The 27,646-nt window shown below is 49.9% G+C and overlaps 1 protein-coding gene across 1 annotated transcript in view; it reads right to left on the bottom strand.

Moving 5' to 3' along the window:
• Positions 1–27,390, bottom strand: part of DGAT2 (diacylglycerol O-acyltransferase 2) — a 48,787-nt gene extending 21,397 nt beyond the window's left edge. The window contains exons 1-4 of the mRNA XM_068102146.2: positions 26,908–27,390; positions 26,216–26,347; positions 18,243–18,350; positions 17,632–17,702 (exon numbers count right to left, since the gene is read on the bottom strand). Coding sequence (XP_067958247.2) covers positions 17,632–17,702; positions 18,243–18,350; positions 26,216–26,347; positions 26,908–26,950 — 354 coding nt within the window. The 5' untranslated portion in view covers positions 26,951–27,390. The remainder of the gene's footprint in view (positions 1–17,631; positions 17,703–18,242; positions 18,351–26,215; positions 26,348–26,907) is intronic.
• Positions 27,391–27,646: the final 256 nt, after the last annotated feature.

Here is a 27,646-nt window from a genome sequence, read left to right as displayed (position 1 = left end):
GCCCAACCTCTCCACCAAATGTCGTCCAAATCCGTCCACAACATTGTGAGATATCCTGTTCATAAACAGACAGACAGGGGTGGGAACATAACACCCATCCACTTTCGGTGGCGGAGGTAAGAAGTCGTTTACCCTTTTCCTTGATCTTCAAAACTATCATTTTGTTTTCTGCACAAGAAAGAGCCAAAACATTTGCCCGCAATGTGACATGCTACTTCTGCTTCAGCTTATGCAAGCAGGCAGTGCTACAGACGCTGCCAAAGTGTTGCACGATGTGGCTAGACACAGCTTGATCGAGTCTGGGCTTGATCGAATGACCAGCTTCAGCCAAAAATCTTCCTCGAGGTAAAGGAGCGCAGTTATGCTTATCACAGAGATGAAGTCTGTTCTTGTGTTGAAACTACCACTGGGTTAGATTATGGAGGCTCATGAAAGGTTTTGTTGCACTAATGAAGACAATAAGGCTTTCAATTTCAAACCAGCTCCATTTTGTTTACGTGAAAACGTTTTTTCTAAAATATTCTTCCAAACCATTAGGCACTGGCTCAACATCATGACATAGTCCTAGAGAACACAGTTGCAACGTCCACAAGTATGAATATGTAGGTAAGCGTGCCGTTGTTAGAGGAACATGAAAACTTTTCAGATAAAAATAGAAATGTCACTCCTACCCCTAAGCATCCACTCTTCACCCGATATCAATTTCAGTATTTCTCTTGACCCACTTCGAGTCAGTTTATACTCATGGTGGCCATCTGAAGGTTGAACCATGAGTACTATGAGAAGAGTAGTTCTTATTGGTATATAAAGGTTTATTTATTTATTACTATTATGCCTACTCGTCTATAGAGGACGGGGAAGACCGAGAAAGACTTGGCTAAATATGGTGGAAGAAGAAATTCGGGCAAGGGGGTTAACAAGGAGAGATGCAGAAATAGGGCAAGATGGAGAAGATTGTCATGGGGCCTGCAAGGCTAACCCCTACTCTGGCAGGGAAAATGGCCTTAAAATGCATGTTGTTGTTGTAGGATGCTTACTCGTCTATTTCTCGTCTATCCGTTTTCTATTTGAAAGATTCATCCGTTTTCATGTCTCATGCCTTGTCCTTTTAATTAATTAACCCTTAATTCATAAGACTTGCTCTGTAATAGTGTCTGCTCTGCAATCCACCTTCCGTATGTTACTCGTTTTGGCGGCATTGGTAAATCCCTGGGGGACGAGGGGATCTAAACTAGATTTAAATCCTGATAACTGACATGGACAGTCATGGCGTGAGGCCGTACATGCGACAACATTGTGCCATATATAACTCTTTCTTCAACAAACCCAATGTCCAATCCTTCCTCTCACATACACTGTCAGGTCTACTGAATATCTTTCACTTATTCAACACATCTGGTTAAGTGAGTATTGATGCTCAATAAGGACATATGGTTGACTAGAATGGCACTCAAAGAGCGCATGGTCTCACCTCGTGCACTCATTTTGAACAGAATTACCATCGATAACTCAACACGCCACTATTATGCCCACTGCTATTATTGCCATAAACCCGTATCATACATGCACCCTATTTTGTTACATACATTGCCATTATCCATGGCTTTATTTACTTATTGATTAATTATTAGGATATTTAACAGCCACTTTTGTGCACATTAAGGCTAAATTATTGCATCAATGAGGATGAATATGAAAAACATTTCAACCTCTATTTCCCCAAAGGCTAGTCGATCATATTTATGAAGTTTCGTAGCAATCTGTTAAGCGGTTCTGCAAAAGAAGACTATTTTACGTTTTTATCTTAAATCTAATATAGCCACCAGACTATGTGACCGATGACCTCATCTATCTATAATTCCAGTAATCTCTGTGTGTTTGTTTGTCTGTGACCGCTGTTTCTCGACAACCACGGGTCCGATATACTTTAAACTTGCCAGGTATATTGCTGGGGACCTGAGGATGTGCCTTTTCAAGGTTTCATATTAATCGGAGAAGTAGTTACCGAGCTATGTCCAAAAAACGATTCAACCAATCAGAGAGCAGCGAGCTATCACGTGTGCCGAACGTGGCGAACAGACTCTGCCTCGGACGGCACATTTGAGAGCGTATTCATTTATTTCCCGTTGGCAAACTATGTTGCCGCTATGTTGGCGTTAAACTATGTTTTAAAACTAATTAAAACTAATTTGCGATTCTTTCGCTTTCCTGCGCGTTTGTGCACGCTATGGCGATTTCTTTACCAAACTCCGCAAGCCGTTCGCTTTGGACCAAACCATTTCATGTAAATAGAGGGGGGGGGATTGTCACCGTACTCGCAAGCCGTTCGCTTTGGACCAAACCATTTCATGTAAATAGAGGGGGGGGATTGTCACCGTACTCGCAAGCCGTTCGCTTTGGACCAAACCATTTCATGTAAATAGAGGGGGGGGATATAATTTTAGATATATATATAGTACGGGCATGCCCTAGTAAATTTAATTCTTCATTCACATCGGGACGTAAATCAAATACTCACATTAAGTAACAGATTTTTCAGATAAAGAGTTTGATTCAACCAATTATTGCTGGTACACGACTTATCTGATAACGCCATCATTATCACCCAATATACCCCATTGGGAGTTAATTATCAAGTTTCAATTTCTTTCTTTGAGCGGTTTCAGAGAAAAAGATGTCCTAATTTTTTCCTTTAATCCAGTATGGCTGCCATACTATGTGACCTATGACGTCAGAGTTATCAATAAAATGTTCTCATGGGGAGTTCCTCCTATGTTTGAAGTTTTGCATCAATTGGACAGGCGGTTGCAGAGAAAACCATTTTTAAAGTGAAAATACATGGTTATTCAAAAAGAAGTATACATTTTCAAAAATTTATTTTACAAGTATTATTTAACATGTGGCAATATGCTTTATATCGACTGAATGGAGACATATAAAAGTTATTTTCACACCTTACAAGCTCTCGACATAACTCCCACATGTGACGTGGCAATCTGGGAGTCATATTGAATCATAACGAATGACTGTCACTGGCCTTCAGGGATTGCTGTAATTTCAACTTGTAAGGTTTCATGATTATGTACTTCCACAGTGCACGCCAAACTGTTGTCTGTGGAATTTGTAGCTCACGACTTGCTCCTTTGGTTGGCATTCTTGGACTGTGTTGGACGTCTCCTGAATTTGCTGTACAGTCTCCTCTGAAATCTGAGGGTGCCCAGTGCTCTTTCTCTTGCAAAGACAACCTGTGCCTTTGAGTTGTTTGTAACATAGTCAGGGCCCTTAGGGATATTTTGGGGCCGTTTGGTTCAAATTCTTCCAAAAGCACCAAATTTGGCCCAGATGTTGCCCATGCCATACTCTTTCGATTTTTGACGGGCGCCAAGACGGGCGCCCCCCCCCCCTCGGGGGCCCCATATTGGCGAAATACTAAATGGCCGCCACCCGGATTAGAGGAAAATCAGTTAAATAACCAAAAGGGTTGGAATCATGTATGATACCACTTTTCAGGGGTTTTCGAGGTCGAGGAATCCAATTATGATGTTATTTTGATGATTTGAGGTCAAGGTCAACCCTCAAGGTCATCTTAAAGGTCATTTTTGAGTCAAACATGTCGGTTTTTGAGTTTTTTGTCAAGATTTACGCGAGGTTCACCATTTTATGTTTCTGGGTTGGGTAATCTAACTCTGACCTTATTTTTGACAATTAGAGGAACTATTTAAATGTCTATTTCCTAATTTTCAGGCATATGCAGTTCATCAGTCTAATTACAAAGGTACGGATTTTGATGTTTTATGAACTGTATGCCATATCCTTGTGTTTAATTTTTGTGCGATCATGATCCGGGTTCATGTATACATGATTGTATACATGCCATAAATATGACGTCATAGGTCATGTGACCTGGCGGCCATATTGGATTTTATGAAAACCTTAAAAATGGATCCCTGCCTTCATTTTTCGATCGATTCATTTTGAACTTTGACCACTTATAGTACTCCATGTGATTGGATGCATATCCTAATTATGACGTCATAGGTCAGGTGACATGGCAGGATGGACCGGTATGGTCCCCGGATCATACCGCCCTTGGCGCCCGTCAAAAATCTAAAGAGTATGGCATGGGCAACATCTGTGCCAAATTTGATGCTTTTGGAAGAATTTGAACCAAAATATCCCTAAGGGCCCTGACTAACAGTCAAAGATGGACTTCCTGGTTGGCAGCCTGTTTGCTTGCCGCCATTCTGAACATAACACCTTGAACCGCACCCCCCCCCCCCCCCCCACACCCACACCCTCTCCTCCCCGCTTGGTTTTGATGTCAGTAGTTTTTGTAAAATAATTATTTGAAAGTGTATACTGTTTTGAATAACCCTGTATATAGACACACACATGCTGCAATAGTCTGGCACCCCCTTCGTGGCGATACGAACAGAGTATCAATTTATTAGTCCACACTCTGTTTATTTTTGCCCTTGCCATTCCTGTGAGGGAGCATCGCGGGTGGTGCCATGTTCATTTGTGATTCTTTTTTCGTCATAAAATCAACAGTGGGGGGGGGAAACCGCACGGAGATAACAGTGGGGCTTGCCAGGGAGTGCTGAACAAAATTTGGCTCCAACCCTGGCATGCAAACATTTCAGAGAGCCAAGTCCTTTGCCAAGGCCTTGACCTCACAACGACCCCCTGTACTCCACTTCAAACCCATTTTGCAAGATCAGTGTTTCTCACATAATCTCTGATATTAAAGATGGAAATTGAAAGCAGATTCACTGTAAGTGCATTGTGCATAGTTTTCCCAAATTAAATTTTACCTTATTTATCACGTGCCAAGTTGTATTGAAGGATATTTAATTGTAGGACTGAGGATTAATCATTGTGTTTCTGTCCACAAGTTGAAAAAAATAAGCAGAGTTAAGAACCACCTTTAGATGCCATTTTTCCCCGCGGAGCAGGGGTTGGCCTTTTTGGGCACCGTGGTCCCCTTTTTTGAAGCAATGTTTTATGGCCGGATGCCCTTCCTGCCGCCAACCCTGTTAGTCGCCTCTTGCGACACACAGAGAATCACCAGTGAACTGGTACTCAATTTGCCGACCTCGGAAGGATGACAGGATGAGTCAACCCCTCTGGTGTTAATTCAGCAATCGACCGGGATTCTGAACCCAGGATCGTAGGATCCCAAGCCGGCACCCTAACCGCTAAGCCAACACCAACACCAGAGTTAAGGAAGAAGTAAATTGATTTTAGTGTCTGACAAAACTAGTTTTCAAGTCAGATGTTTAGCTTTGCACTGTGAGTCAATGATAATAATCAGGAAAGGTTGAACATCGCATGCCCTCGAACCAGTTTCGTAGATATGAAAAGTGAGGTCCACAGAAAGTTTGAGGGTTTAAACAGTGACGTAGTGAAGGGGGAGGAGGGGGGGAGGGGGAAGGGAGGAGGAGGGGGGGGAGGGGGAGGGAGGAGGAGGGGGGAGGGGGAAGGGAGGAGGCGAACACACCAGTCGCGCAGTGGATGGGGCGTCAAATTACACCCTCAAAAAAACGTTTTCATGCTCCATTTGTTTGTATTGTATATAAATTATTATACAACGAACTCGTGAGATCACGAAAAACAACTTTCAGAACCACGTTTTACAGTTTAAACTCCGTGCTACGTGTAAATGCGTCATGTCGATGTTTACAAACGCTTTTACATCCGGATTCATTTTTTTCCTTATTACTATTTATATCACCAGCACAGATGTCCGTGAAGTTAACACACTTTACCCTTTACCCGATTCAAAGTTAGGATTGTACCATTACAACAAGCGTTACGCCTAGGTCCCCCGTCGGTGAAGTGATGCGAGTTGACAAAGTGGAAGACGCAAGGCGGCCATCTTGGATTTTGACGTGGCGACCCAATTTTAAACAGCGTTCTTGCTTGTGCCGAGATACACCCACACACCAGATTAGAAGTTGGTACTTCGCTTATTTTTCCAAGATATTTCGCTCACAAGGTTCAGACATATATATGGTGGCGGCCATCTTGGATTTTGCCGTGGCGACCCAATTTTCAATAGCGTTCTTCCTTATGCCGAGATACACCCACACACCAAATTAGAAGTTGGTACTTTGCTTATTTTTCAAGATATTCATCTCAAGTTTCAGACATACATGGTGGCGGCCATCTTGGATTTTGACGTGGCGACCCAATTTTCAATAGCGTTCGTCCTTATGCCGAGATACACCCACACACCAAATTAGAAGTTGGTACTTCGCTTATTTTTCAAGATATTCATCTCACAAGGTTCAGACATACATGGCGGCGGCCATCTTGGATTTTGACGTGGCGACCCAATTTTCAATAGAGTTCTTCCTTATGCCTAGATACACCCACACGCCAGATTAGAAGTTGGTACTTCGCTTATTTTTCAAGATATGCAGGTTACAAGGTTCAGACATGCATGGCATCAGACATACATGGCGGCGGCCATCTTGGATTTTGACATGGGTTGCACCCACACACCAAATTGGAATGCGGTCCTTCGCTTATGCACGCACGCACGCACGCCCGCACGCACGCATGCCGCACGCACACACGCACGCCCGCACGCATGCACGCACGGACGGACGGACACACGGACGGAAGGGAAGCCATAGTCCCCCTTTCTCTCCGCTAAGCGACGGGAGACAATAAATCCGTGTTACGGTGTTGCTGGGTAGATCTCTTATCTTGTATAATGAGGTTTAATAATTATGCACTCGGTAACATGGAGATCGCCCATTGGCCCAAGGGATGGAGGGGTGTAACTGTTGGACATTTGTTAACTGGACGGTAGTTAACTGGACGGACGGACAACTGGACGGTAGTCCAGTTGAGTTCATCACATACTGAACCCTCGTCTGTCGTCTGTTGTCCATTAACTTTTCGACGTTAACACTCCAGCGTCCACAAATATCAACCGATTCTGATCAAACTTGACATGCAGCATCCTTACCCCAAGGACCAGGTTGGTATTACATTTCAGCCCAATCCGTTGAAAAATGGCGGACGTAGGCGACCATTTTGTTTTTGGTCATGAAAACGACGTTAACACTCTAGCGTCCACAAATATTAACAGAGTTTGATTAAACTTAGAATGTTTAACCTTTACCACACAAGATAGGTTGCTATTGCATTCCAACCCGATCCGTCACAAAAGGGCTGCCATAGGCCGCCATATTGTTTTCAGCTCCGAAACGACGTTAAGACGTTAACGTCCACAAATATTTATGGATTTTGATCAAACTTGGTGTGTGAGACTCTTACCACACAAGGTAGGCTGCTATGTCATGTCAACCCGATCTGTCACAAAATGGCCGCCATAGGCCGGCATATTGTTTTCAGCTCCGAAACGACGTTAAGACTTTAACTTCCACAAATATTTATGGATTTTGATCAAATTTGGTGTGTGAGACCCTTACCACACAAGAATAATAATAATAATAATACATTTATTTTGTATAGCGCTTTTCAAGAAACCCAAAGACGCTTTGACATAGTACGTAAAACAAAGACAAAAAAGACAAAAATACATAATTAAATAACCAAACAGAAAGGAAGGAGAAGGAGAAGAGACGGTCAGGGGTTGAATACGGTGTTGAACACGTGGGTCTTGAGTGATGATTTGAATGTGGTGAGTGAGGAGGAGTCTCTGATGGTTTGAGGTAGTGAGTTCCAGAGTGTGGGAGCGGCGATGGAGAAGGCCCTGTCCCCCCAGGATCTGAGTTTGGTCCGGATGGGGGGGGGGCAGGAGGTTGGCAGCAGCAGAGCGGAGGGTGCGGGTGGGAGTGTGTCTGGGGAGGAGGTCAGTCAGGTAGGATGGGGCCAGGTTATGGAGGGCTTTGTAGGTCAGGAGGAGGATTTTGTACTGGATTCTCTGGGAGATGGGGAGCCAGTGGAGCTTGTGAAGGACGGGGGTGATGTAGTCCCGGGCCCGGGAGTGGGTGAGTAGACGGGCAGCGGAGTTCTGAATGTATTGAAGTTTATTGATGATATTTGAGGGTGAACCATAGAGGAGGCTGTTGCAGTAGTCCAGACGGGAAGTGATGAAGGTGTGGATGAGGGTTTCTGCAGCTGTGGAGGAGAGGGATGGACGGAGACGGGCAATGTTTTTCAGATGAAAGAAGGCTGTCTTGGTGATCTGTTTAGTGTGTTTGTCGAAGGAGAGGGTTTGGTCAAAGACGATGCCAAGATTCCGGATGTGAGGAGAGGTGGATACTGGGATACCGTCGATGTTGAGGGTGAAGTTGTGGGTGGATTTGGTGAGCGTTTTTGGTCCAATAATGATTATTTCGGATTTATCACAGTTTAGTTTGAGGAAGTTGATTTGAAGCCAGGATTTTATTTCAGTGATGCAGTTTGTCAGGATAGAGTGGGTGACAGTGGAAATTGACTTGGCAGAAATGAAAAGCTGGATGTCATCGGCAAAGCAGTGGAATTGGAGACCATGCCGACGGATTAAGTGACCAAGGGGGAACAAGTACAGGATGAAGAGGAGGGGACCGAGAACCGAACCTTGGGGGACACCTTGGGGGAGGGGAGCAGTGGGGGCTTTGCAGTTATTGATGGAGATGAACTGGTGCCTGTCGGAGAGGTATGATTTGATCCAAGAAAGGGCAGTGCCAGTGATGTTAAAGGTGGTTTCAAGTCAGGTAAGGAGGATGGTGTGATTGATGGTGTCAAAGGCGGGTAGGCTTCTATCTCATGTCAACCCGATCTGTCACAAATGGCCGCCATAGGCCGGCATATTGTTTTCAGCTCCGAAACGACATTAAGACTTTAACTTCCACAAATATTCATGGATTTTTATCAAACTTGGTGTGTGAGACTCTTACCACACAAGGATACAAGGACCTTAAAATGATTACACATGGTTGTTGGCTTTTCATTTAAGTCAAATCTAGTACAGACAACTGACCAACTTTAAAGTTGTCCAGTCAGTTCAGTTGAGTTCTGCTTCCCCGGAAGCTCTAGTTATGTAATTACGTCGATCAAATCTAGATATCTCACGGTGTATCACCCAATCAGCGACGGCCAGGATCACGTGTCAAGTGAGTTCTTTAACTTCCTTGTCTTCCTCTGCTGCTCTGTCTCATCAGCTCTAGTCAGTCTAGGCCATAGAAATACCACACCTTGCTGCATGCATGTTTGATGTAGTTGTTGTTAACGGCCTTGTAGCATAGCATACCTACCTCCTCTACTGCTTCAGCATTAGTTTACCTTTCACCAAGCCCAGGTCTGCTTGGAACAGTTTGTTATTATTATTGCCAAATGGTACAAATATTATTATTGTTCTTAATATTATTAGTATTAATACAGTCACGTGAAAAAGTAAGTACACCCCATGTAAAGTTGACATTTTCAACATATATCAACATACAGCGATTTGATCTTCATTTCAACAATATTGACAGATAAAGGTGATATAATATAACAAATATCATAAAACATTTACATTTTGGAGTCCATTGTATAATTTAAATAAACATAAATGCAAATTTCGAATGTGGAAAAAGTAAGTACACCCCTACATTTATCACTACTTCAAATACCTAAAATTAGAATCAGGTGTACCAGCTCAGGTGCAAATGATTAGAACATCGTTAGAGGATCTTGGAGGAACCTGTCTTATTTAAACCGCAGACATTTAGTTTGGTTTGCTCTTTGTTGTTGAAGTCTGCGGCATCACCATGCCTAGATCAAAAGATCTCTCTGAGGCCTTCAGAAAGAAGGTTATAGATGCCTACGAGACTGGGAGGGATTTAAAAAGATCTCCAAACAATTTGAAATCAATCATTCGACTGTCCGGAAGATCACCTACAAGTGGAGAAGTTCCAAACAACTGCCAACTTGTTCAGGCCAGGCCGCCCCAGCAAGTTCAGCCCGAGAGCAGACCGCAAGATGCTGAAAGAAGTCTCGAAGAACCCCAGAATGTCATCACAAGACCTACAGGTAGCTCTTGCCACTGTTGATGTCAAAGTGCACGAGTCTACCATTAGAAAGAGGATGCACAAATTTGATCTACATGGGAGGTGTGCCAGGAGGAAACCTTTGCTGTCCAGAAAGAACATCAGGGCAAGACTGAAGTTTGCCAATGAACACCTAGGCTGCACTTCTGGAACAATGTTCTCTGGACAGATGAGTCAAAGGTAGAGCTATTTGGCCACAGTACCAGAAGACATGTTTGGCGAAAACCATAGACAGCATTTGACCACAATAACCTGATACCAACTGTAAAGCATGGTGGTGGAAATATTATGATTTGGGGCAGCTTTGCTGCATCAGGGCCTGGGCCGCTCACCATCATAGAATCCACTATGAATTCTTCATTGTACCAGAGGGTGCTTGAGGATAATGTGAGGCCATCTGTCGGAAAGTTGAAGCTCAACCGAAGGTGGACCTTGCAACATGACAATGACCCCAAACATACCAGTAAATCCACCAAGGAATGGCTGAAAAGAAAGAAATGGAGGGTTCTGGAATGGCCAAGTCAAAGCCCGGATCTAAATCCCATCGAGATGTTGTGGGGGGATTTGAAACGAGCTGGGCATGCAAGAAACCCCTCAAACATCGCACAGCTGAAAGAATTCTGCATGGAGGAGTGGGCAAAAATTTCTCCCAGTCGATGTGAGAGACTGGTAGACAGTTATAAGAAACGCCTACTTGAGGTTGTTTCTGCCAAAGGGGGCAATACCACCTATTAGAGACAAGGGTGTACTTACTTTTTCCACATGCGAAATTTGCATTTATGTTTATTTAAATTATACAATGGACTACAAAATGTAAATGTTTCATGATATTTGTTATATTATATCACCTTTATCTAGCAATATTGTTGAAATGAAGATCAAATAGCTGTATGTTGAAATATGTTGAAAAAGTCAAAACTTTACATGGGGTGTACTTACTTTTTCACGTGACTGTATATGATTTGTTACAATGTTGTCATTATTTTTGTTATTTATTTTATAATAGGTATACTGAAGGAGATGGGGCTCCCACGTCGATCGGAAGAATGGACGCGACAAAAAGCTGGAATTCATCCGAGTTGCTTTAATCAAACCAAACACTCAGGCACTCTGAAAAGCCCGTTTATCGGGCAGCAATATATATACATATTATCCCGGAGCGTTTGCCCAGGAAAGGCGAGAGGGGGCATGGCCCAGCGTCCTGGCTGCGGCCTGGCAAGTTGAGGGCGAGCCTGCCCGGGCGTCCTGGACGAGCCCGGCATGGTGATCGCTCCACGTCCTTGATAGGTGCAAGGGGATTGTGAAAACCCAGCGGTAGCCGCTACACACGTCCCCCCAGAATCGACTTGCACCGGCAGGGTCAATTTGAGGGGGGTCCTGATGACCCGGCCGAAGCGACCCCTGGCGGGTCGTGGGAGGGGGTCCGGTGTGGTGGTGGGCGGTCGAGTGGGGGGCACCGTGGACGGGGGGCGGCATCGCCGCGGTGAAAGGGCCACCCGTGGTGGGTGGTCGACGTCCACGTGCGCCGGCTTGAGGCGGTCCACCGCAATCCGGTCCGACCTGCCGCCGATGTCGATGACGAACGACTTGTCGTCCCGTCGCAGCACCCGGAAGGGCCTGTCGTACGGCGGCCGGAGTGGCCCCCGATGTGCGTCGTGACGCACAAAAACATACTCCGCTGTGCGAAGTGCTGGGGGGACGTAGGACTGGGGGTCACCGTGGTGGGATGTTGGCATGGGGGCAAACCGTCGGGCGGCCTCCTGGAGGTCCGAGCGCTGGTGAGCTGTGGACCAGGGACTGGTAGCGTCGGGCACGAATTCGCCCGGGACGCGTAGCGCCTGGCCATAGACAAGCTCGGCGGTGGATGCCTGGAGGTCCTCCTTGGGGGCCGTATGGAGGCCCAAAAGGACCCACGGCAGCCGGTCGGCCCAACCGCCGTCTTGAAGGCCGGCCATGAGCGCGGCCTTCATGGAGCGGTGGAATCGCTCGCACAACCCGTTTGCTTGTGGGTGGTAGGCCGTAGTACGGTGGAGCTTGACCCCCAGGTTGCGGGCGACCGCGCCCCACAGCTCGGAGGTGAACTGTGGTCCGCGGTCTGACGAGATGTCCGCCGGTGCGCCGAAGCGGGCGACCCAGGTGGCGATGAAAGCCTGCGCCACGTCGGCGGTGGTGGTGGAGACGAGGGGAACGGCCTCCAGCCACCTGGTGGTCCTGTCCACCATGGTGAGCAGGTGTGTGAACCCCCGTGACGGGGGGAGGGGGCCCACCAGATCCACGTTGACGTGGTCGAAACGTCGTTCGGGCACGGTGAAAGGTGCCAGCGGGGCCTGGGTGTGTCGGTGGACCTTGGCCCGTTGGCAGGCCGTGCAGGTGCTGGTCCAATTGCGGACGTCCCGACGAAGGCCGTGCCAGACGAATCGCGCCGACACCAGCTTCTGAGAAGCTTCCCGGCCTGGGTGGGAAAGGCCGTGGAGGGAGGCGAAGATGCGGCGTTGCCAGGTGACGGGCACGATGGGGCGAGGCTGGCCTTGGGAGACGTCGCAGAGCAGGACAGTGTCCGCGAAGGGGATGTCGGCCAGGCGGAGGCCCGTGTCCGCCGCCCGGAGGGCTTGCACCGTGGTGTCGGTGGTTTGGTCCGCCGCCATAAGCGCAAAGTCCACGCCCAGGTGGACCGCGTTCGCGCTGGCCCGGGAAAGACAGTCGGCCACGGCGTTGTTTTTGCCGGCGACGTGCCGGATGTCCGTGGTAAACTCCGACACGGCGGAGAGGTGGCGCTGTTGGCGGGCCGACCACGGCTCCGTGACCTTGGCCATGGCGTAAACCAATGGCTTGTGGTCGACGAACGCCGTGAAAGGTCGGCCCTCCAGGAGGTGGCGGAAATGGCGGACGGCCAGGTGTAGACCGAGGAGCTCCCGGTCAAACGTGCTGTATTTGAGCTCGTTCGGCCGGAGCTGCCGGCTGAAAAAAGCGAGTGGCTGCCAAACCCCGTTCACCCATTGCTCATGTACGGCGCCCACCGCGTAGTCGGAGGCATCCGTGGTGAGGGCGATGGGAGCGTTGAGCACCGGGTGAGCGAGCAGTGTTGCGTCGGCGAGGGCCCGCTTTGAGCTTTGGAAGGCCGCATCCATTGCTGCGGACCAGGCGATGTCGTGCTTGGCCGGCTTGCCCCGGAGGGCTTCGTAGAGGGGCCGCATGAGTTGAGCAGCGCGGGGCACGAAGCGGTGATAAAAATTCACCATTCCCAGGAATTCCTGCAGGGCCTTTATGGTGCGGGGACCCGGGAACGTTGTGATGGCCTCGACCTTGGTTGGCAGCGGCACGGCCCCGTTCTTGGTGATGTGGTGGCCCAAAAAATCAACGGCCGTCGTGCCGAAGTGGCATTTGGCCAGGTTGACGATGAGGCCGTGCTCGCTGAGGCGCCCGAACAGTGTTCGGAGGTGGAGGAGGTGCTCGGCCCAGGACTTGCTGGCGACGAGGATGTCGTCCAGGTAAACGAAAAGGAACGGCAGGTCACGCAGCACGCCGTCCATCAAGCGCTGGAACGCCTAAGCCGCGTTCTTGAGACCAAACGGCATCCGCAAGAATTCGAATAAGCCGAACGGCGTGATGACTGCCGTTTTAGGGACGTCGGCCGCCCTGACAGGTACCTGGTGATATCCCCGTATGAGATCAATTTTCGAAAAAATGACCCGTCCCGCCAGACGGGCGGAGAAGTCTTGGATATGCGGGATCGGGTACCTGTCGGGGGTGGTAGCATCATTGAGACGGCGGTAGTCGCCACACGGGCGCCATCCACCCCCCGGCTTTGGCACGATGTGCAGTGGCGAGGCCCACGCGCTATCGGAGCGCCGCACGATGCCGAGGTGCTCCAACGCGTCGAATTCGGCCTTCGCCACGGCGAGCTTGGCTGGGTCGAGGCGGCGGGCCCTGGCGTAGACCGGCGGGCCCGTGGTTGGTATGTGGTGCTCGATCCCATGCCGTACTGCGACGGCCGAAAACGTCGGCCGCGTGAGGGCCGGGAACTCCGTGAGCAGGCGAGCAAACTCGTTCGCCGCCGGGACGGCGCATGCCAGCTCGGTCGGCGCGGAGCTGCTCAATGTGCATACCAGGGAGCTGAAGGTTTCGGCGTTGATTAAACGACGCCGTTGGACGTCCACCAGCAGTCCGTGTGCGCAGAGGAAGTCGGCGCCTAGCAGAGCCATGGGCACGTTTGCGGTTACAAACGTCCAAGCAAAGCGTTGGCCGCCGAAGCAGAGGGTGACGTTGCGCGGGCCGAAGGTGTGGATGGTCGATCCATTGGCCGCAACCAAGGAGGGGCCGCAAACCACGGATTGCCTGTCCTGGTCAGAGGCGGGTATGACGCTCAGTTGGGCGCCGGTGTCGCACAGGAAGCGCCGTCCGGACGCTTTATCCGTGATGAACAGTAAGTTGCCCGTGTTGCCGGCACTCATTGCTGGTAATGAACGCCGGCCCGGCCGTTTCCCAGCCTGCCGAAGGCGCACGGGGGTCGGCATGTCCGGGCCTTCTGTCCGAACCTGGCATGATAGTAACACCATGCTTGGTCCGGTGGAGGCCCCGGTCGTCGTGCTGGAGGTGGTCGGCTCGGTGTAGCGGCCGCCAATTGCGTCGGCAGTTCGGTCGTCGACCGTGCCGGGTGCTCGGGCGCCATGGGTGTTGCGTCGGACGGCGGTGGGTCCCATGTCGCCGCTGCGATGCGCTGTCCTGCGGCGGAGATCTTGTCGGCTTCTCTGGCAAGGGCCCGGGGATCTGTGATCGTCGTGCTTGCCAGGGCGAGGCGTACCGGGTTAGGCAGCTGACGGAGGAACAGCTCCCGGACCAGGAATGCCGGAGAGTGCTCGCCGAGCAGTGAAAGCATGTAGTCCATTCGCTCGGAAGGGCGCGTGTCGCCGAGCTCGGGCAGGTCGAGCAGGCGCCGTGCGCGTTCCGCCGATGGGAGGACAAAAGCGTCGAGGAGAAGCTTCTTAATCGCGCCGTATTTGTCAGCGGCTGGCGGGCTCTCGAGGAGGCTCAGGGCGCGGGCCGCGGTGGCCGAACCGAGCGCTGCTACCACATGGTGGAAGCGGGTGTCGTCGGCCGTGATGCCTCGCAGGGCGAACAGGGAATCCGCCTGTGCGAACCAAACCACCGCGTGAGCCTCCCAGAAGGTAGGCAGTTTAAGGGCGACTGCCGTGTCCATGTCAGTAGGTCACCAATGAAGGAGCTGGGGCTCCCACGTCGATCGGAAGAATGGACGCGACAAAAAGCTGGAATTCATCCGAGTTGCTTTAATCAAACCAAACACTCAGGCACTCTGAAAAGCCCGTTTATCGGGCAGCAATATATATACATATTATCCCGGAGCGTTTGCCCAGGAAAGGCGAGAGGGGGCGTGGCCCAGCGTCCTGGCTGCGGCCTGGCAAGTTGAGGGCGAGCCTGCCCGGGCGTCCTGGACGAGCCCGGCATGGTGATCGCTCCGCGTCCTTGATAGGTGCAAGGCGATTGTGAAAACCCAGCGGTAGCCGCTACAATACCATGCCATGGAAGGACCTATTAAACTGCTCTATACACCTTAACATGGCCAGTGTTTAGAAACACAGGAATTCTTCCGGATTCTTTGTAGTTAATAAGCCTAATCATCTCAGGAGATCATATCTAAATATATTCTCATTTTTAACAGGTTCCAGGGCTCTGCTGCTGAGCTTGCTGGGGGAAGCTTAGAGCTCTTTCATATAGCCCCTCAACATGAATTTCTGACTATGTCAGAACCTGAAGGGGGCGATATATTTGACCTTTGCCCGAGCGCCACAAACCATCACGAGGCCACTGAGTTTCATGTTACTTTGTAATGATAGCCTCTGCAGACCAGACATAGCAACATAGATTGGAAACATCGGTGTCCTATTAGTGGCACAAGTTTTATAGTTCAAGACTGCACATTTATAGGCCATTTTGTTGCTTTCAAGCAAAACAATGACACAACCTCTTTTTTTGCTGTACCTTCTCCTTTAACAATGGACTTTGTGTTATATAGCAATTTTATTACTTGCGAAAATCGAAGATTTTTCAAGTACAGGGTGATTCACATATGACGTACTATTTTGTTTTTGAATAACTCTGTGTTGCGTGAACCGATTTACTTGTAATTTGCAGCACTTATAGACAAATGTTCCCCATTTATTATGTGAAAATTTAATTAAAAAATAATTGATACAAATTTTGTTATTGGTCTCGATATGGCTCTTTAGAGCAAAGGTCAACATCTTTGTCAAATTTCTAAAACCATCAATTTTCATCCAATTGAATTGAAATTTGAAGATGATTTGCATATCTGGACACTGAATTCAACCACCAATTATTTTTGAGGTCTAAAGGTCAAAAGGTCAACATGGACAAAATTTCTAAAATTGTTAATTTTCATCCGATTGACTTGAAATTTGAAGAGGCTTTGCATGTCGGGTCTCTGAATTCAACTGCCAATTACTTTTGGGATCAAAATAGGCCAAAGGTCAACAACGTAGATGTAATTTCAAAAATCCTTAATTTTCATCTGATTGACTTTAAATTTGAGCAGGATTTGCATGTTTTTTTTACTCATAATATTGTAGAAATGACTTTTGGGCAATATGTCACTGCTTAACATATTCACTCGTGTTTGTTCTGCAAATAATTTTGTGGTTCTCCTCTCCCATATTTAGTTAAAATAGTTAAAATATTTAGTTTGTTAAACTAAATATTTAGTTAAAATAGTTGCGGAAGTATTTCCACAGGATGGCCCATAATTTCTATGCTGTAACATCCAAGAGGACTGGAAGCTCAAGTTGTATAAATCAGCTATCAGGTGTTTGAGCCTTGCCATGTGACAAGGTAGCAGTTTTATCCACCACTCTGACTTTTCTGTCGTTTATATAAAAATGAACATTAATATTTCAGACTTTAGAGCAAATTCTACCACAGTTCCCTATTTCCGATTACATCTCAACCTCCCAAACACTAACCCTATTCCTCATTGCTTTATAAGATGATTGCCAAAGCGGGAGAAAAGTATTGATTGGACAGGACAAAAGGGGTTCGGGAACATAGCCAGGATGCTGGGTCATTGTCTATTGGAACCCATAAAGCAGTTTTGCATTAGTAGCAGATCTTCCTCGAGCAAACTTTCCATCTGCATTTGTGTAGTCTCGTTTGTCTGCTTCTCAATGTCAATTTTTAACTGGCTGCCTGTTTCAAGTGATATTTAAAAAATATATTTTCCAAGTGTATTGAGTAGAGTAGAGTGTAGATTATAGTGAGGAATCACGTGACTGGGAAAAATTGGGTAAATAATTAATCAGATCACTTTATATAAAGAAAACATATAAGAACTGTGTGCTGTCCCTGTTATTCCGCACAGCGATTAAATCCTAAGATAGATCAAAAGGAGGGTAGGGGAGTGTGTAGGTGGGAAAGAAGACTGAAAGTAGATTGGAGTAAGAAGAAGGAAACTATGGAGCATTCAGGAAGGGGGGTGGGAAAGGGGAGAGAGAGAAGGGGATTGATATTTTGTCATATTTGCATATGTAATACATAGATACCTCACTCAGATATCTCCATATTTATCCCCATGAAATAAACGGATGATATAATGGTGTATTGAGATTACCTCGATTGGAAAATAGTTGCGGAAGTATTTCCACACTGACCAGCCACGTACCCACGCAGATCTTCGACCCCCTTTGAGGAAAGAAAGGTGGGGGAGATTAAGGGAGTAGGTTCAGGAAAGTTCGAGAAACTATTTTAAGTGGTTTTTTTGTGTGTGCATGAGAGTTGTGTTGCATTTGAAAAACTTTTTTTTAATGTGCATGATGTATTATTGGGAAAAGCAGGATGATGTGCAAAATAAGCTGTGGGCCAAATAACTTTTTTTGTACTCCTTGTACTCCAGCAACTTGTACCCTGAGAGTTATTGAGACAACACAAACAGAGGTAAAGTACAGGATGGCCCAAGATAAAGAGGCCTCATGTGATTCACTGCATATTGGAGCAGTAAATCACAACTTTAAACAACATGAATGTTTTGCTGAGGGGTGATGTCAGTGAAACACTCACTCCCACTTTTCACTGGTTGACATGTTTAGGGTTCCACTCAATATTTGAGTATATTTAAGATGTTATGCATTTTATTTTACCCTATAACATGTGTTCAAAGAAACCCAAATGGGACCTCTTTCTCTATCTTGGGCCACCCTGTATAATGAATGGATATAGACGGACCTTTTTCTGGTGTGCGCCAGTCTGTGGTGAGCCAGGTGAGGTAGAGAGCTGATATAGGCCACAGTGGTGTTGTGAGTAGATACAGAATTAGGATGCAACATCCTAGGCCTGAAAAAGTTGAAGTAGTTAGAGTAAATGGAGGCAATGGACTGAAGGTTCGAATTATAGATAACTGGACGGAGACATACGAAACGATGGTGTTAAAACAATATTGCATCAGCATTTTTTAAATCTTTATATTTATTTTACAGGGTCTAAGGCTCACAGAAGATCACGTGAGCTCACAGAAGATTTTCCAGGGTCTAAGGTTGTCACAAAAAATATTCACACATAACGTATGCTTACAGATTATACACCAGGCAACATAGGACTTGATTTCAGACAAACACAGCCAGTGACTTTGGAAGGAAGTGATGTAACTACCTGAGGCCCTCTGGGTAACAGCGGAGACATCCTGTGACGTTACCTTTTTTCTACCCAGGCAATGGAGCAATTTGGCAGAAATATTTGCCCCTTCCCCCTCATTACCCGTCCTGTGGGATGCCAACTCACAGGATTTGACCATTCATGCTCTATCTCCTAAGTGCTGAGCATCAAATACGGAAGCAGCATACACCATTTTCATGCCTCCGCCGGCGAGGTCGCCGGAGCCATTATGTTTTAGAGTTGTCCACCCGTCTGTCCGTGATAGGTTTTCGTTACCGCGATAACTTCAAGTTAAACTTGGTGCAGGTATGTATAATGAGGTAACGATGAACCGATTCAATTTTGGGGTCAGGAGATCAAAGGTCAGAGGTCATGTTACCTTTTTAAAAACTCCTGTTACCGTGATAACTTGTGAACCAGTAATGGGATTCTGACCAAAGTTGGTACAAGTATGGATTATGATGCAAAGATGAACTGGTTTGATTTTGGGGCCAATAGGTCAAAGGACAAAGTCTGTAATAGGTTCATAACTTGAGAACGGCTGAATGGATCCAATTCAAACGTGGCAAAGGTATGTATAATTATGTAAACATCCTATTGTACAGGTATGTACAATGCATTGTACAGGTATGTACAATAGGTATGATTAGATTTTGGGGTCAAAGGTTAAATGTCAGATGTCCCATCAGGTAAAAATTCTGTTACCGAGCTAACTTGTGAACCAGTCATGGGATTTTCACCAAACTTGGTATTGTAGCGGCTACCGCTGGGTTTTCACAATCGCCTTGCACCTATCAAGGACGCGGAGTGATCACCATGCCGGGCTCGTCCAGGACGCCTGGGCAGGCCCGCGCTCAACTTGCCAGGCCTCGGTCGGGACGCCCGGGCATGCCCGGGCATGCCCGGGCAGGCTCGCCCTCAACTTGCCAGGCCGCAGCCAGGACACTGGGCCACGCCCCCTCTCGCCTTTCCTGGGCAAACGCTCCGGGATAATATGTATATATATTGCTGCCCGATAAACGGGCTTTTCAGAGTGCCTGAGTGTTTGGTTTGATTAAAGCAACTCGGATGAATTCCAGCTTTTTGTCGCGTCCATTCTTCCGATCGACGTGGGAGCCCCAGCTCCTTCATTGGTGACCTACCGACATGGACACGGGAGTCGCCCTTAAACTGCCTACCTTCTGGGAGGCTCACGCGGCGGTTTGGTTCGCACAGGCGGATTCCCTGTTCGCCCTGCGAGGCATCACGGCCGACGACACCCGCTTCCACCATGTGGTAGCAGCGCTCGGTTCGGCCACCGCGGCCCGCGCCCTGAGCCTCCTCGAGAGCCCGCCAGCCGCTGACAAATACGGCGCGATTAAGAAGCTTCTCCTCGACGCTTTCGTCCTCCCATCGGCGGAACGCGCACGGCGCCTGCTCGACCTGCCCGAGCTCGGCGACACGCGCCCTTCCGAGCGAATGGACTACATGCTTTCACTGCTCGGCGAGCACTCTCCGGCATTCCTGTTCCGGGAGCTGTTCCTCCGTCAGCTGCCTAACCCGGTACGCCTCGCCCTGGCAAGCACGACGATCACAGATCCCCGGGCCCTTGTCAGAGAAGCCGACAAGATCTCCGCCGCAGGACAGCGCATCGCAGCGGCGACATGGGACCCACCGCCGTCCGACGCAACACCCATGGCGCCCGAGCACCCGGCACGGTCGACGACCGAACTGCCGACGCAATTGGCGGCCGCTACACCGAGCCGACCACCTCCAGCATGACGACCGGGGCCTCCACCTGACCAAGCGTGGTGTTACTATCATGCCAGGTTCGGACAGAAGGCCCGGACATGCCGACCCCCGTGCACCTTCGGCAGGCCGGGAAACGGCCGGGCCGGCGTTCATTACCAGCCATGAGCGCCGGCCACACGGGCAACTTACTGTTCATCACGGATAAAGCGTCCGGACGGCGCTTCCTGTGCGACACCGGCGCCCAACTGAGCGTCATACCCGCCTCTGACCAGGACAGGCAATCCGCGGTTTGCGGCCCCTCCTTGGTTGCGGCCAACGGATCGACCATCCGCACCTTCGGCCCGCGCAACGTCACCCTCTGCTTCGGCGGCCAACGCTTTGCTTGGACGTTTGTAACCGCAAACGTGCCCATGGCTCTGCTAGGCGCCGACTTCCTCTGCGCACACGGACTGCTGGTGGACGTCCAACGGCGTCGTTTAATCAACGCCGAAACCTTCAGCTCCCTCGTATGCACATTGAGCAGCTCCGCGCCGACCGAGCTGGCATGCGCCGTACCGGCGGCGAACGAGTTTGCTCGCCTGCTCACGGAGTTCCCGGCCCTCACGCGGCCGACGTTTTCGGCCGTCGCAGTACGGCATGGGATCGAGCACCACATACCAACCACGGGCCCGCCGGTCTACGCCAGGGCCCGCCGCCTCGACCCAGCCAAGCTCGCCGTGGCGAAGGCCGAATTCGACGCGTTGGAGCACCTCGGCATCGTGCGGCGCTCCGATAGCGCGTGGGCCTCGCCACTGCACATCGTGCCAAAGCCGGGGGGTGGATGGCGCCCGTGTGGCGACTACCGCCGTCTCAATGACGCTACCACCCCTGACAGGTACCCGATCCCGCATATCCAAGACTTCTCTGCCCGTCTGGCGGGACGGGTCATTTTTTCGAAAATTGATCTCATACGGGGATATCACCAGGTACCTGTCAGGGCGGCCGACGTCCCTAAAACGGCAGTCATCACGCCGTTCGGCTTATTCGAATTCTTGCGGATGCCGTTTGGTCTCAAGAACGCGGCTCAGGCGTTCCAGCGCTTGATGGACGGCGTGCTGCGTGACCTGCCGTTCCTTTTCGTTTACCTGGACGACATCCTCGTCGCCAGCACGTCCCGGGCCGAGCACCTCCTCCACCTCCGAACACTGTTCGGGCGCCTCAGCGAGCACGGCCTCATCGTCAACCCGGCCAAATGCCACTTCGGCACGACGGCCGTTGATTTTTTGGGCCACCACATCACCAAGAACGGGGCCGTGCCGCTGCCAACCAAGGTCGAGGCCATCACCACGTTCCCGCGTCCCCGCACCATAAAGGCCCTGCAGGAATTCCTGGGAATGGTGAATTTTTATCACCGCTTCGTGCCCCGCGCTGCTCAACTCATGCGGCCCCTCTACGAAGCCCTCCGGGGCAAGCCGGCCAAGCACGACATCGCCTGGTCCGCAGCAATGGATGCGGCCTTCCAAAGCTCAAAGCGGGCCCTCGCCGACGCAACACTGCTCGCTCACCCGGTGCTCAACGCTCCCATCGCCCTCACCACGGATGCCTCCGACTACGCGGTGGGCGCCGTACATGAGCAATGGGTGAACGGGGTTTGGCAGCCACTCGCTTTTTTCAGCCGGCAGCTCCGGCCGAACGAGCTCAAATACAGCACGTTTGACCGGGAGCTCCTCGGTCTACACCTGGCCGTCTGCCATTTCCGCCACCTCCTGGAGGACCGACCTTTCACGGCGTTCGTCGACCACAAGCCGTTGGTTTACGCCATGGCCAAGGTCACGGAGCCGTGGTCGGCCCGCCAACAGCGCCACCTCTCCGCCGTGTCGGAGTTTACCACGGACATCCGGCACGTCGCTGGCAAAAACAACGCCGTGGCCGACTGTCTTTCCCGGGCCAGCGCGAACGCGGTCCACCTGGGCGTGGACTTTGCGCTTATGGCGGCGGACCAAACCACCGACACCACAGTGCAAACCCTCCGGGCGGCGGAAACGGGCCTCCGCCTGGCCGACATCCCCTTCGCGGACACTGTCCTGCTCTGCGACGTCTCCCAAGGCCAGCCTCGCCCCATCGTGCCCGTCACCTGGCAACGCCGCATCTTCGCCTCCCTCCACGGCCTTTCCCACCCGGGCCGGAAAGCTTCCCAGAAGCTGGTGTCGGCGCGATTCGTCTGGCACGGCCTTTGTCGGGACATCCGCGATTGGACCAGCACCTGCACGGCCTGCCAACGGGCCAAGGTCCACCGACACACCCAGGCCCCGCTGGCACCTTTCACCGTGCCCGAACGACGTTTCGACCACGTCAACGTGGATCTGGTGGGCCCCCTCCCCCCGTCACGGGGGTTCACACACCTGCTCACCATGGTGGACAGGACCACCAGGTGGCCGGAGGCCGTTCCCCTCGTCTCCACCACCACCGCCGACGTGGCGCAGGCTTTCATCGCCACCTGGGTCGCCCGCTTCGGCGCACCGGCGGACATCTCGTCAGACCACGGACCACAGTTCACCTCCGAGCTGTGGGGCGCGGTCGCCCGCAACCTGGGGGTCAAGCTCGACCGTACTACGGCCTACCACCCCCAAGCAAACGGGTTGTGCGAGCGATTCCACCGCTCCATGAAGGCCGCGCTCATGGCTGGCCTTCAAGACGGCGGTTGGGCCGACCGGCTGCCGTGGGTCCTTTTGGGCCTCCGCACGGCCCCCAAGGAGGACCTCCAGGCATCCACCACCGAGCTTGTCTATGGCCAGGCGCTACACGTCCCGGCGAATTCGTGCCCGACGCTACCAGTCCCTGGTCCGCAGCTCACCAGCGCTCGGACCTCCAGGAGGCCGCCCGACGGTTTGCCCCCGTGCCAACATCCCACCACGGTGACCCCCAGTCCTACGTCCCCCCAGCACTTCGCACAGTGGAGTATGTTTTTGTGCGTCACGACGCACATCGGGGGCCACTCCGGCCGCCGTACGACGGGCCCTTCCGGGTGCTGCGACGGGACGACAAGTCGTTCGTCATCGACATCGGCGGCAGGTCGGACCGGATTGCGGTGGACCGCCTCAAGCCGGCGCACGTGGACGTCGACCACCCACCACGGGTGGCCCTTCCGCCGCGGCGAGGCCGCCCCCCGTCCACGGTGCCCCCCACTCGACCGCCCACCACCACACCGGACCCCCTCCCACGACCCGCCAGGGGTCACTTCGGCCGGGTCATCAGGACCCCCCTCAAATTGACCCTGCCGGTGCAAGTCGATTCTGGGGGGACGTGTGTAGCGGCTACCGCTGGGTTTTCACAATCGCCTTGCACCTATCAAGGACGCGGAGCGATCACCATGCCGGGCTCATCCAGGACGCCCGGGCAGGCTCGCCCTCAACTTGCCAGGCCGCAGCCAGGACGCTGGGCCACGCCCCCTCTCGCCTTTCCTGGGCAAACGCTCCGGGATAATATGTATATATATTGCTGCCCGATAAACGGGCTTTTCAGAGTGCCTGAGTGTTTGGTTTGATTAAAGCAACTCGGATGAATTCCAGCTTTTTGTCGCGTCCATTCTTCCGATCGACGTGGGAGCCCCAGCTCCTTCAGTATAATCATATATTATGATGCAAAGATAAACTGATTCGATTTTGGGGTCAAGAGGTCAAAGATCAGAAGTCATGTTAAGTTACAATTATTTCGTTACCACAATAACTTAAGAACGGCTGAAGGGATCTATGTCAAACTTGGTACAGGTATGTACGAGGGACAGTCAATAAGTAACCTTAAAATGGCGATATAAATTCGAGAATGTAATGTGTGTAGTTGTAGATGATATATGTTATATCTCTGGGTAAGAGTCATGTTTTGCCTGTTTTAGATCTGGCAACATTGAGCGTATGACGTCAGTAGAGCAGTTCCAAGATGGCGGCTCCCTTAGAAGCATGCGCCAGGGAGGAGCAACGTTCTGTCATCCATTTCTTGGGAAGTGAGGGTGTGAATCCAGGTGAAATCCATCGCAGAATGAAGATGCTATATGGGGACGCATGTTTATTGCTGCAGCAGGTGTACGATTGGGACAGGAAGTTTAAAAGGGGTGTCCAGTGTGGCAGAGCTGCTCGCTCGGGCCGGCCTCACACACACACCAGAAATGGTTGCAGGAGTTGCGCGCGTGCTGAGGGAAAACCATCACATTATGCTGGATGAAGTGGTCTCCGAATTGAACATTAGCCATGGTTCAGCACACCATACCATTCACAACGTGCTGGGGTTTCGCAAATTGTCTGCAAGGTGGGTGCCTAGACAACTCACACCCAAACTGGAAGAATGGCGAGTGAACACATGTGAAGAACTTCTGCGACGTTACGAAACATAAGGTGACTCTTTCTTACAGCGCGTAGTGAATGGGGATGAAAGCTGGGTCCACTACTTTCAGCCAGAAACGAAGAGGGCAAGCAAAGAGTGGCGCCATTAAACTTCACCGAAGTCCAAAAAATTCCGCACACAGCCGTCCGATGGAAAGGTGATGCTGACGGTCTTCTGGGATAGCCGAGGCCACTTGTAGAGCATTACATGCCCAGAGGGACCACAGTCACCAGTGCATCATAGTGCGACCTCCTTAAAAATCATCTGAAACCAGCAATCAGAACAAATCGTCGTGGACTACTCACGACTGGTGTCTTTCTGCAGCATGACAATGCTCGGCCCCATACTGCCCGCGCTGCAGCTGCAACAATCGAGGACCTGCATTTTGAGTGTCTTGCTCATCCACCCTACCTGCCAGACCTCGCCCCTTCAGATTACCACATCTTTGGGCCACTTAAACAGGCGCTTGGTGGAACCTCTTTCCGATCCGACGAAGAGGTCCAAGAGGCGGTGCACGAATGGCTACACAAGCAGCCAAAATGTTGTTTTTTTTTCTAGAGAAATTCAGGCCTTAGTAAAGCGATGGAAAAAATGCATTGAACGCAATGGAGATTATGTTGAAAAATAACAAAGTTGTTACACACATACATGCAACAAACAAGTTGTGAAAAATATTTTAAGGTTACTTAATGACTGCCCCTCGTAAAATGACGAAAAGATGAACTGATTAGATTTTGGGGTCAAGACGTCAAAGGTCAGAGGTCAGAGGTCATGTTAAGTAAAATTTATGTTGCCACGCCAGGTTGTGAACAAGTGTTGGGATTTTGAACAAATTTGGTACAAGTATATATGATGCAAAGATGCACCGATTGGATTATGGCATCAAGAGGTCAAAGATAAAGGTCATGTCAAGTAAAAATGTGATAACTTGAGAACAGCTGAAGGGATTTAAATCAAACTTGGTACACGTATGTATAATGATGTAATAATGTGGGTGGATGCATATCGGTCGACGTCATGACATCGAAGTGTGTCATTCTAGTTAGTCTTAGGTATCGGTCAGAATTTGTGTGGAGTCAGAATTGAATCGCTGACCTCCCAGACTCAGAAGAAATGCCCAAAACATAATGCCACTGAGTTTGGTCAGCACAGTCATGTCAAATCAATTCATAAGTACATTATATTGCAAGAACATGTTTAATCCAATTGAAAGTTACCCATCTCACTTCCGTAAAAAGTTGCAACAATGGTGCAGAACGATCAAGCTAAAACGACAATATACTGAAATCACTAGGACAGCACTTTGTAGTCAGCTCCTAAGTCCTAGTTATTGCATCGGAAACCAAGTCAAAGGTGAAAATGGTACCTGAGATCTGAAAAAGGTATCAGCCATCCTACAAAATCATCAGCCACCTGAGGATCTCAAAGAGGTTATAGCTTGCAGATTAAAACCAACATACCCATTATGAGGAAAGTAATCTCCCATTGCAGGACAGCGAGGGCAGTCAGGGCGACACAATTCTGCTGAAAGGTTAGGCCGACACGAGGCAGACGACTGCATATCGCCTCTCGCAATCGTGCAGCACCTGATACTGAAAAATCACAAAAAACACATTTTTTTTTATATCTACTGCATTACCACATACACTTACCACACTGCAACCAAACGTGGCATCCATCATTGCATGTGCCAGTCATAGCCACAATCATCACTCTGAACATATATTACAAACCGTACACGGCAGCACTCTGCACCATTTTCATTGCAACACCACACATTATGCGGTGCAAAGCAACTCCAGAACATGCAACACCGTTTCATTTCCCACCTTGTTACATCATATGGGATAACCTCAACAGGGTGTTGATTGAGGGTATGCTATAACCACCATGGGAAGCTGATGTTTCGGGCCAGCAACCGTTCACGTACATGGAAACTTGCCCTTCATTCTTATTACATTACAAATACCACCAAAACACACATGCCAAAAAAAATCAACACAAGGACATTTACATATTGATATCGATAGATTAGTAGACAGATAGACAGATATGTATTATTGGTTTTGATAATCAGATGTCGTGTTTTTCTGCTGTAACATGCAACAATGTCCAAGATTTTCCCTTTAACAGTTTGTTGGACCTTACTTACCCTGCAAGCCTCCAGCACTGTATGCTGCAATAAGGGTCTTCATCACTTGTTCGTTTTTCAGTCCAGAATGTATCTTTCTTTGTTTTAATCTGCCACTCTGGCTCTGCCAGTTTTTGTCGATCCACTTTGTTAAGACTCTTTCTTCATCACACTTTTAACACTCTGTCTCTGTCTGTCTGTCTGTCTGTCTGTCTCTCTCTCTCTCTCTCTCTCTCTCTCTCTCTCTCTCTCTCTCTCTCTCGCTCTCTCTTTCTCTCTCTCTCTCTCTCTCTGTCTCTGTCTCTCTCTCTCTCCCCGTCGTTATCCCTTTACAACCTCCCTTGTCAGACTGTTCCCTTTAGGTTGGTTAATCTGTCCACACTGTCAATCTGACTTTATCACCCTTCTTTTCCCCTCCTCCCACCACTCCTCCCTCTCCACACCTCCTTTCACTCCCACCCCTTCTACGTATCCCACCCCTTCTCCTCTCCCACCCCTTCTCCTCTCCCACCCTTTCGCCTCTCCCACCCCTTCTCCTCTCCCACCCCTTCTCCTCTCCCACCCCTTCTCCTCTCCCACCCCTTCTCCTCTCCCACCCTTTCTCCTCTCCCACCCCTTCTCCTCTCCCACCCCTTCTCCTCTCCCACCCCTTCTCCTCTCCCACCCCTTCTCCTCTCCCACCCCTTCTCCTCTCCCACCCCTTCTCCTCTCCAACCCCTTCTCCTCTCCAACCCCTTCTCCTCTCCAACCCCTTCTCCTC

This window comes from Myxine glutinosa, chromosome 9 (assembly GCF_964187855.1).
Source record: "Myxine glutinosa chromosome 9, kmMyxGlut1.1, whole genome shotgun sequence".
NCBI lineage: Eukaryota > Metazoa > Chordata > Myxini > Myxiniformes > Myxinidae > Myxine > Myxine glutinosa.
The sequence above is the reverse complement of the archived record's forward strand: the minus strand, read 5'-3'. Positions and strand labels throughout refer to the sequence as shown.